General features: G+C 35.1%; 1 protein-coding gene across 1 annotated transcript; it reads right to left on the bottom strand.

The window, feature by feature from the left end:
* Positions 1 to 441: 441 nt before the first annotated feature.
* LOC104500289 (E3 ubiquitin-protein ligase MARCH6-like) lies at positions 442 to 11046 on the bottom strand (the record flags this gene model as incomplete). The annotated part of the gene is made up of 7 exons (XM_010143906.1): positions 442 to 1151; positions 3412 to 3547; positions 4462 to 4594; positions 6037 to 6126; positions 8196 to 8330; positions 9578 to 9759; positions 10939 to 11046. Coding segments are annotated over 7 exons (875 nt in total), but the record flags the coding sequence as incomplete, so codon positions are not given.
* Between the last annotated feature and the right edge of the window lie 233 nt (positions 11047 to 11279).

Here is an 11279-nt window from a genome sequence, read left to right on the forward strand (position 1 = left end):
GGGTCTTTTTTTTTTTTTTAAAGTAATTGTGCAATATAAAATTCATACTACAATTTGCAATTTTGGTGACTCACAGAAAAAAGATTTGAAGCTCTTTGTTTCTGTGCAAACACATCAGATAAGGTTCATCCCTCCTCTTGAGGTCCTGAAAAAAAAATCTATTATTGATAAGAAATTGGCTACAATTTCAGCTGTGAACCTAATCTAGTCTTCCTTGGTACCTTTAAATGCTTCCATCAGCTACCGTGGTAAATTTTTTACTTACTGTTTCAATTCAGGAAATCCTAATTCCCAAAGCCAAACCCCTATGCCCTCACCCCCTGCCACCCCCCCCTCAACCAAAGAGAAAAAACCCAGCTGAACCTCAACAACTACATCTGAATTCTCAAGAGAGGAAATATTTTCTTGATTTAACAGCAACTGTACATTATTACAAACTCAGACACATGAAAAACAATCAGGCAATAGAAAAATGTACAACAGCTTTGGTGTTATACAAAATAATAAAAAAGACTTGACAGCAAGATACATAGTTCATTAAGTTCTCAGCACAGCCACTTCATTGTTGACTGCAAGACAGTTATTTACTTTTGATATTCTCTGTGTGGTCTTCCCACTCATGAAAAATCATACTATATTACTACAATAAGAACTGTTATGAACACCATAAAGTAAGCTCCAAATTTTATAAAAACATCTTGCCTCTTCACACTATTGCTTTGTGGCACATTGTCAACAGAACAGCAGTCCAAAATAAAGTGACAACTGGATTTAATAAATTAATATACTTTTTTAAAGATGTACAATGCACATTCCTTTTAATCCAAGGTTTTAAGGTGTCAGGATACTTCTATTTACACATATACAGACCTCAGACAGCATTGATAACATCAGAAAATGCAGATAAGGGACAGAGCCTTAACTGCTATCTGGATGACACTAACATAAGCCAAAACACTGCTGAGAGTATTATTGGGAGAGATATCCAAAGACTGAAGAAGAGTCTATGAAAAAAAGGACGTAAAGGCAAAGGGAAGGTCAAGATGTTTAATATGACCACTTATTCTTGTGAAGACTGAGGTGGAGTTGTTGATGTGCCTTGTTTACCAGACTTTCGTTCGTAATTCACAAGTCGTTGTCCAACAAGGTACCTGGAATTATAGTAAAAACAGTGAGAAATTAATGGCAGTTAATACAGTTCTGTAACACAAATCCACTCTGTCTCCTTTGCTGCAGAAGTAGTTTTCTCATTTCACTAAGTTATTCTGCAAGTGACCTCTCCCTGATTAATGCTCTTCATCATTCTCATCTTTTTTTTCCAAAACTCAGGCATTTCATAATGGAATACAGGCATTACAGGCTTATGTTTACAGCCTCAACTCAGAAATATATAAGGTGATTGAAGAATGAAATATAAAGAGTGCCTTTGCATTATTTAAATACCCATCTCCCTTGGTGGATGATACTTCAAGGAGCATCTTTGCAGTGCCTGTCTGAGCCACTGCCACTTGAACATCTGGAACAACTACTCAGATACTAGCACTTTCATTTGGTTTTGTAAGGTTCCAAGTTCAAAAAAGAACATGTCACAATGCAGAACACGCATTGGATAAGAGAGGCTCAAGCTCATGTGCAATGAAAAACACCCTGGTTGAAAAAAGTATTGTAAAGGAAGAACTTTCACTGCAGTTCAATTTTTCATAAAGGTGGAAAAAATATCCTAATGCTACTCTATGTCAGGCCTAAGGGCTGTGAGATTCCTTTATTTAAATTCTGTTTCAACATCTCACCATCTCATCATTTTAGCACTTTTCCTACCTTTCACTTTATTCCTTACTTCCGCTGTATCACCGTTTCACACTTTTGCTTTTTGCCACCTAAATTCCTTTCCATGTTTCCTATTTGTATGCTGGTTCTACACATAGAAGAGCCATACACACCTATGAATTCTTCTCCTGAAACCTGCCATTTCTTTTAGAAACTTTTTCACCACTGCTCCTCTTCTCATGGTACCATAACCAAACCACCATTACATATTTATAGTATAGTTTAGAATCACAAAAACTTGTATATGATTTTGAAATTTGTTATGTGAAAGATTTAATTAAGCATGTTTCTAAACCATACACTTCTACTGACCAGCATGACTATGTTTGCTTACTTCCTAAAATGAGATCATTAACTAAGTTGTACAAGCTTCTTGTCTACAAGAATGGTTATAACATTTAATAAGTTCATTTAATATCAAAGTATTTTTCACATTTAGATGTATTTTCACAGCTTTGTATACTGTTTACATGCCTAATTTACACAAGAAAGCAACCTGTAACATTAATGCAAGTTGAAATCAGTACGCATTCTGCCTGAAAGATACTAACATTTAGCTCAAACCCCATCTGTCAATACAGATACCCTAAACATACTAGAGTAGGCCACATATAACACAAGACAGGTGAAGGCAGGTGAGGAACAGGATTTAAATCAGCTGATCAAATAAAAGGTGCTAAAATATATATGGATCTGCTGAAAGTTTAATTTTAGTTACAACATTTATTATGTCTACATACTATTAATTTAATGTATCGGGTTTATGATTCAAAGAAGTTTATTTTAGGTTTGACTCCTTTTGCAGTTGGTGGAAAGCAAAGCTGTTCTAGAGTAACTCAGGATATGAACACAAACTCATTTATTCACTTTCAAAGCAAAAGAAGTCTATGAAGAGTAGTTGCTGGGGTCCAAACCTCTTTTTTCTAAACAAGCAACACATAAGGTAATTAGGGTAATACACAAAAAAAGTAATAAGGATAACACACACACACACAAAAAGCTTAGAAACTAAGAGGATAATCAGGAAAAACACTGAGAAAAATCAGTATTTTATCTGGCATCTAAGTAATACAGAGTAATAATTACTGACAACATCAAAAACCAGTACAAAACTAGGTACAGTCAAACTATCAAATCAGCTGAACGTTCTTTAACAGGTTAATTGGACTAATGAGTAGAAAGAATAAGAAAAACCAGATATGCAGAAAAGGTGCAAGAAATGGTTTTATAAGCAGCAGATTGAGACATGATTTTACTTCCACATGTCATAATTATTACATTTGTTTGTCCTTCAAGACTACATGGGGGAGACGAACAATAAATCAGGTTCACTTGTGCCAAAACACATTCAAGTTAAACAGAAGGGAGTGTCTTCCAATTATAAAGACAGTCTATTCCTGTGTTTATCTAGCTGAACCACAGGTAAAACACTTGCCAAGAGCAGTTTAGGTCTGCCTCAGCGGGTTGTTTGTCTATAAAGCTTCTTAAAATCTCTTTCAGCCCTCCATATCTACAACCTCAATTCAATCTGAAGTTACCACAATTTAAAGCAGAAAAAGTAAAAAACCCACACTACATACTCACTTGTCATTTTTAATGTGCTCATAAAGGCGCTTGAACTGGCGGACTTGGAAGGAGAGAATTGCCATCAAAACCACCACCATAAGCAGAAAAGGATAAATCCGTCGCTGAACTAGGTTTTGCATTTCAGCGGTAACTCCTACAAGACAAGACACAACCCTCACATAATCTAACATTGCTACAGTAACCCATGCACTTCTGCTTCTGTACTTTTTGTTACACTGTGACTTCAGTACAAGGGCTGTGACATACGTAACACTTTCGTTATCTCAGAAACATTACAGCTGAAAGTTTTCTACTAACACAGTGGAAATCCACAGTAAAAGAAATTTGGCTTATCAGCTCTTCTTGCTCAACAATTTCTGTATATCTCATATCAGAAAAAAGCTGACACTATGAAAGTGTACATTCAAGTGAGAGGTTGAAGAATAAAATAGCACTTCTTGAACATGTTAACGTAAAAACTAACTAGCAAAATGCAACTGTTGATGAGAAAGCACATCTACTCTGATTCTAATAAAATTATTTCCCTCAATTATGAAGGGATAGGAAAGTCTGAAAAAAAATCTGTATTAACAATTTACTTTTTATTTTAATACTGAAAGTCTTAAAGCAAACCCAGTATTTTCACTTGTTCTAAGTTTCCTTTAGACGTTGACACGTCAGAAAACATGTCCTCAGCTCAGTATAGCTCAAGAGAAACGAAAATTAAAGTTTTATTGTCCAAAGAAGAAATCCCTTATCATCCTTTTCCCAAACTAGCCATGTATCTACATTTCTGCTGTTGGAAATGTAAGTTAGCCTCATATATTGATGTATTCTGCCCTTGGTTTATTAAAAAGCCAGTCAGAGTAATGATTCCATTTCTCAAAACATCCCAAACTTTTAAGATGACACAGTGATCCTCAAGCATTTACATTTGCTGGCAGAATAGTGGGGGGTTTTGTTGACATTTTTTTTAATGACCAAGAACTTTAAGTTTTATTTCCACAGACGTATCTACATTGCTCTAAACCATCAGATGATAAACAGGCATCCCGAATGTATACATACCTAATAACGGTACAACACCAGAAGCTATGATGTATGGTACACACAGGGAAAGTAACAGAACGGAGATTACGGGTGCTGCCAGTTTACGGATTATGAAATGTAAATCGATGTTACGGATCCCATTTGCATATACCTAAGAAGAACAAGTTAAAAGCAGAATGGATCAATCAAGAAAGCCATGCTTTGCACTTACAGTAGTAACTACAAGGTTCTACACAATTACAAGAGGAAACTGTTGTCCCAACTTGATGAAAACCATGACGTTCACAGTCAAAGAAGGAAAAACTCAATCTACAATATGAGAGTTCCAGGAAATTATTTAAATAGTGCCCAGGAGAGCAACCTGATCTGGAATAGCATAGTGATTTGGTTGCAGAGGTACAAGAGACCAGCTGAAAGATCATTTAACAGAGCTGCAGATGGCAGTTTTGTGGGTGACTTGGGATTGCTTTGAGCTGTTAACTTGCTGGAAGAGGATCCTGTGTATGCTAACAGAGCAAATTTATTAAATTTGGTAACACAGGCAGAAAATAGGATCTTATTCTGTACTTGGATGGGCAGACCAGAGCCTCTGCACATGGAGTCTGTGCCTGAAGACAGAGACTCCACAATTCTTGAGTTTCTGCAGCTACTACCAGGACCCAAGGTCTCAGCATGACTAGACTGATCATGGGAAAAGACAGATTTCAAGTGGCTACCACATACAGCTAGACAATGGCCTCTGTCCCACAGCCTGTATGTAACCACTTCTAAAGATGGCTCAGGAGAGCACGTCAATAACAAACAGGCCTAGGGACAGCATTTAAAATGGAAGGAAGAGCCATGGTACGCATCAAAAGATGCTCGCAGAACCAAGACTACATTTCTTCTGTGTAAGGCGTAAAGTGATAAGTAAATGGTTTAGTAACTAGACTATCTGCTCGGCTTAATCAAGTGAGGCACCTTTTATTCAGAGGTCAGGACATGCACCACAGGCTTTACATATAGTGCAGACCTGAATAGTTACTTTCCGACAAACAATTGAGATACTTCATTGAGACAACTAGCATGGAACTTAAAGGCTATAATCAAGAAAAAATACCCCTGCCAAAGAAAGCATCAGGCCACGTGACTCAGAACTGCTCACAGAAACTGTTCTGTTTTGCATAATCACAGGGGAACGGAAATGGTGTATTTCATATGCACTCATCTATGCATGAGGTAGTCTCTACAGCTCTGGAGCAGACAGAAATACTCGGTTTTTGAGTGGTGGATATAAACCATGACCAGTATTAGGATATGCGAATTCATCTGAGGAAATAACGATGTTTCTCACTCTAATACAAACCTGATAAAATTGCATATGCATACATGCAGCATTTTCTTGATTTCAGATTTCTGAGGTTTATTTTTGTTTTGTTGTTAAGTGTACCTTAATGGATTAGGCCATACAATTAAAAAGGATTCTACAATACTAGTTGACTTTTAATCAATTACTCAAGTTACTCCATTACTTCAACAGTAACTGTTTTCTGATATTCAAACAACATTCAAAGTGTATTATACAGATAATTCACACGGACAATTTTTTCCTACCTGTTCAATAACAGTTTTCAGCCACCACTGGGGACCCATCAGTGTTATGGCAGCAATTATTTTGGCATGCAGAACTCCAAGAGCCCAGTCCTAACGTGGCAAAAATGGGCTGTGAGCGTTAATATATTTTTAAACAGTTTAACAACCAAAAGCTTTTAGAACAACTTGTTAATATTACTTATAAGTGAAAAGTTAATTACTTTTCTATTTACACAGGCCATTGTTTAAAAAAGGTGACATCTTCTGCAAACTGCTAAGAAAAAGAGGATGCTCTCAAACTTAATTATCATCTGTAAAACACTCCATTCCCTGGAACCAGGAAAATCAGCTTACTATTAAGCCAAAGGCAAATAGAAAACAAAAGCATTACACTTAGAGTAATAGACTGCCATTCCTGTACAAACTAATTAACACTTGTAATAGTTACCTAGAAATAAGGTGCTTTGATTCCTTTAAAAAATAAGAGCAACAAGATATAAAGATGCCACACAAGTTAGGAAACAGGATTTTTGGTTTTTTTACATCTTAATTGTTCACAAAACTCCATCTGATGTGAGAAAAGCTCAAAGCAATACTCTTCACAAAAGAATGTTACACTATTCAGAGGAAAACTTATGTTTTAACATATTCCATGCAATAATCGTTGTGGTATTAAAAGAACACAGTATAACTACAGGCTTCTAGTAAACACTACACATCATGAGTCAATCCTTTCTGGAACAACAGATATTTGTAAGAGATTCTTCAATAAAACCCACCAAAAATAGAATCCAAAGTACAGGCTGACATGGCAGAATAAATAGCGGCAGAACTGGTAAGACTTGAGATATCACAGGTTTATTAACTTCCTTAAACTGAGGAAAAAATGTATTTTCTTTAACCAATTATTTGAAAACACAGCTTTTGTTAATATCTATTTCCCTAGATACATTAAAAAATTTTAAAACTTGTTGCAGAAAAAGTGATTGTTAAAGTTGCTTCATGTTTCCTCAAACATGTAACATTTGTATAACTACATTCTCTTCTGTGAAAAATTGAAATTATTCTTGATTTCAATAGCTCCTTGTTAATTTAGAGCAAACCTCAAATCCCTCTCATCCAATATTTTGAGAAAGCTCAAACAAAATATGAATTGCTACATGAAAATAAAATTTTTCAGTATATTTAATACCACACTTTTAAAGAACTAGCATGCAAAAATTAAGAATTTTTAGAATTTCTAGTCTTTCCAAAACTGTTTGGAAACCATGATCATCTACCACTGCAATTATATGATATGTTGACTTATTAGTTGTTTACTTAAACAGACACCTCCAAAGTATATTTGTACTATAAAATAGTGGAATAATTAACTTAGCACTTAAATTCTTCTTTGTATTATGGCTGAAAGTAAATGAAAGTTTGTTTGTGGGAAGCCTAGAAAAATCACTCACTATCCCTGAACACTTTGTAATTTAGTAATATCTATTCTAGATCTTTCGAGTTATGGTTCTCTCAGTTACAGTTTGAGTTACAAGTTCTTTCATAACTCAGCCTAGGTGATGCAAGAATTTGTCACTCACTTCACTGTACCTTCACAGCTCCCAACAACTTGCAGGAAAAAAGTCTGCACTCCCTTACTCTAGGAAACTTAACTGAAGAAAACCAAAACTACCTCAAAATCTTTTATGAATGATTTGACACTCAACCTAAGATCAAAACAATCTTAAAATTCCAATCATTGTGTGTATCATCATTGAATCTTGTACGGAAAACAAAGATGAGCTGAACCTCTTGCTGCATAACTGTAGGCAGAAAGCTTTCCAAAAAGGTCAGAGAGAATATGTATGACTGTGCACACGTACATAACAGCTATATTAACTTCCGTATATAACTCTACAATTATGCTACTGAAAGAAGTGTTTATCTGATCACTGAAATGCAAAGGTCCTCTGATGTCATCCCATAAAGTTCAGCTTTTCATACTTAAAAGTCCTAAGCATATCCTTTTGGTGTAAATAATCCTCACATCCAGACTGGCTGTCTTCTCTGCCACATAGAAACATACTTGTGGAAAATGCTCTGAAGCACTGGATCAACATGAAGCCAGAACTCCCATACATCTTAACTTCTAAATAAAGAAATCTATCAACAGTAGGAGAAGAATGGGAGCAACTGACCTGCCACGGATAGAAGAGAGGTGTTTGATCCAAAGGAACTCTCAAAGGTGCAACAATGACCAGTTCAAACAGAAGACCAAGCAAAAGTGGAACCACACCAGCTAGCAGTATAGCCACTATTAATGTCTTCATTATCTAAAAAACCCAAGATATCTAATTAATATGCTTAGCAGAGGATACTTTTTGTTTAAACTTCAAAATGTAACAAACTACATAAACAGATAAAGCTGGAGAAAAAAAAGCACACACAGACCTTTACTTCATACATATACACACCTAGAAATAATTATTACATACATAGTTTTGCAACGAAAGTTTTCAAGATTGGGTCCTATTCTGTGCTCCCTCCAGAAGAAAGCATGACTGTGCCTCCTATTGGTGTCCATGTCGTTTTAAATGGTAAAATCACCTTCGACTGTTATCAGTAGGGAGTACTAGCCAATGGTAGTTCATTATATTGACTATTCTTGTGGGTTGGAAAATTGGAGAAGAATCTTTCCAAAATGGACAATTTTAATCCAGTGAAAACCAAACCTTAAGAATTCACTCATTATGGAGTATTTTTGACTTAGAAGTTACCATACTTGAATTTTTTCTTAAACAAGCTTAAGTTTTCTTAGATTGAAATGATGGATGAGATACCTGGGACACGTGTTAATACATTAAATAGACACGCTGCTCTTCTGTCTATCATAGCCCAACAAAATACAAGCACAATCATCACAATGTTCTGTTTATGCTATGAATGTTTAAAATCACTATACTTAGGCAAGAAATCTACCGTAATCCCTAAAACTAAAACCAAGATAAAAAGGTGGCATATAAATTTGTTGCCATGGTGAGAATCTGAACTCTGGGTAATAAGAAAGGATATTTTCTTTAAAAACGTTTATTTGATCATCACAAAGATCTGACAAATCATAAAGATCTTCCTTAAAACATGCATCAAGCAACTTAGTAGAGACATGTTCATCATCATCTATCAGATTTACTGGATTTTTTTTGATTTAATAGTATCAACTTGCTAAATGAGTAATAGTTAAGCTTCCAGGTGTATGTGAAAACATAAATGCATTAGAAGATACATCACGTATAGAATAATACTATGCAACATAGTCACTTTTAAAGGAAAACAGAAAAGCATACACACATACATTTAAAGATATATATGCAAACTTATTTATACTTATTGCTTAACATTATGTTAAATGGCTCCCAAAAATACAGATAGCCTATGCAATGGGAACATAAGCCGCAAAAGCTACAAAATGGTCTGGAAAGGAAAATGTACTATACATTACAGAGTAAAACCTGCAGGCAAAAGTGAAACTAGTTTTGTTGGCTTTTTCCACAATTCAGTAAAAATTTTTCTCAAGACTCACCATGAGAGACCATTCTTTGACCTTCTGAAAAATCACTCTACGACCCTGTGGCATCCAGGCGACCAGCACTGTCACTGCTCGGATAGTTAGCCAGCAGACGTAAAGACCACAGGCAGCTGTGTACAGTTCATGGATTTTGGCAGTTCCCGTCCAAAATGACATTAACCATCGGCCAGCAAATACTGAAAACACAAACGCTGTTAAATAGAGTAATGCTTTTTGATGTATTAAGGAAGGATGCCTATTAAAAAAATACTTATCAAATTTATTGTTAAATATCAGCACACAAATACTATTCAGCATAAAGCAGTATTTTGGTACTATACCCGTAAAGCATGAATATGTGAAGCACCACGTAAATAGTTACTTAGATGATGCCAAATACATACAAAGAATTTTTTTTCCCCTACATCTTCAATTACACCAGCAATGTGATCTGAACTACAGCAAAACAAAGCACTGAATACTGCACTATTCAGAACCTCACCACTCATCTTCAGAACTGCAAAAGCAATATGGATTAGTGCATAAGCTTGAATTTAAATATGAGCTATGATTGGGTTGTTTCACTGCCTTACATAATTTTTTAAGATTTACTTAAAGATGGGACTTCTGAAGCTCTCTGACAAAAATGAGAAACTAATTTGCTAAGTTTCATTTTTAATAGTGTTTCTATTCACTAATATTGTAGTGGAATTATTTTATATACTACTGTTAAAACCATCACAAAATTTGTAACTCTGATCTCAAGTTACTGACTTCAGGATCATTAATACAAGGAAGTAAAAATGACATGGTACTATGGTAACCAGGCTATAAAATGCAAATGAGTTTACATTCTTAATTTATTCCAAATTATTAAAAAAACCCTAAAAAGTGTTTTCCATTTGGTTAAAATACATATTTATACATATTTGGGAAGTGCCATGTATATACTTTCAAAGTCTCCTAGTGACCTGTCATGATGACACACACCTTCAGAATAAAGAAGATACTGAGGAGACCTGGTAACAACCTACATGTTTTCCTTTTCTAAATGGTAAAGCAGGTGCAGGAATTTCAGTTCTCTTTTTCTCTCAATATTACTACAGAGATTGTCTCAACACTTGGAGCCCTGCCCTTAAAAGAAAATTATTCTGCAACAAAGGAAATGGCAATTTCTGCCACTTGAACACAGGTAAGATCTCTATAATTTAGATTTTAGATTATTGCAATTTGATGATGTACCACTAAAAATGAGACATAATCTTCCATGTTTTCTCTTTTTATACTTTAAATAATGGTTTCAAAACATCAGCCATTGTTCAGCATGGCAACATGCTGAGCTGTTTTTAATTGCAGTCTTTCAATAATAGACTTACCTGGTAAGGTAAGGCAGATAAGACTAGCAATCAGCAATGTTATGCACATGAAAACAATCAAAAGAAATATCTGAAGGAGAAAAAAAGAGAGAAACAGTTTATAAGTTACTTAACTGAAGCCACAAAAAACCATAAAAAGATCTATCATCCTAGAAGGTCAGCTAAACTAGAACGGTCAAATACTGATGCTTCACTGTATAAACAAACCAGCAATAAGAAACCTATCCACAAAACATGCAGCGCACATACAGTGTTGTGTATTTAAGAGTTCGCATCAGCTGTCACAACAGTAAAACTTAACATTTGAATCCAGAATGACTGAAGTTCTTTGTTATGTTACA

Source organism: Buceros rhinoceros, unplaced genomic scaffold (genome assembly GCF_000710305.1).
Source record: "Buceros rhinoceros silvestris isolate BGI_N320 unplaced genomic scaffold, ASM71030v1 scaffold42249, whole genome shotgun sequence".
NCBI lineage: Eukaryota > Metazoa > Chordata > Aves > Bucerotiformes > Bucerotidae > Buceros > Buceros rhinoceros.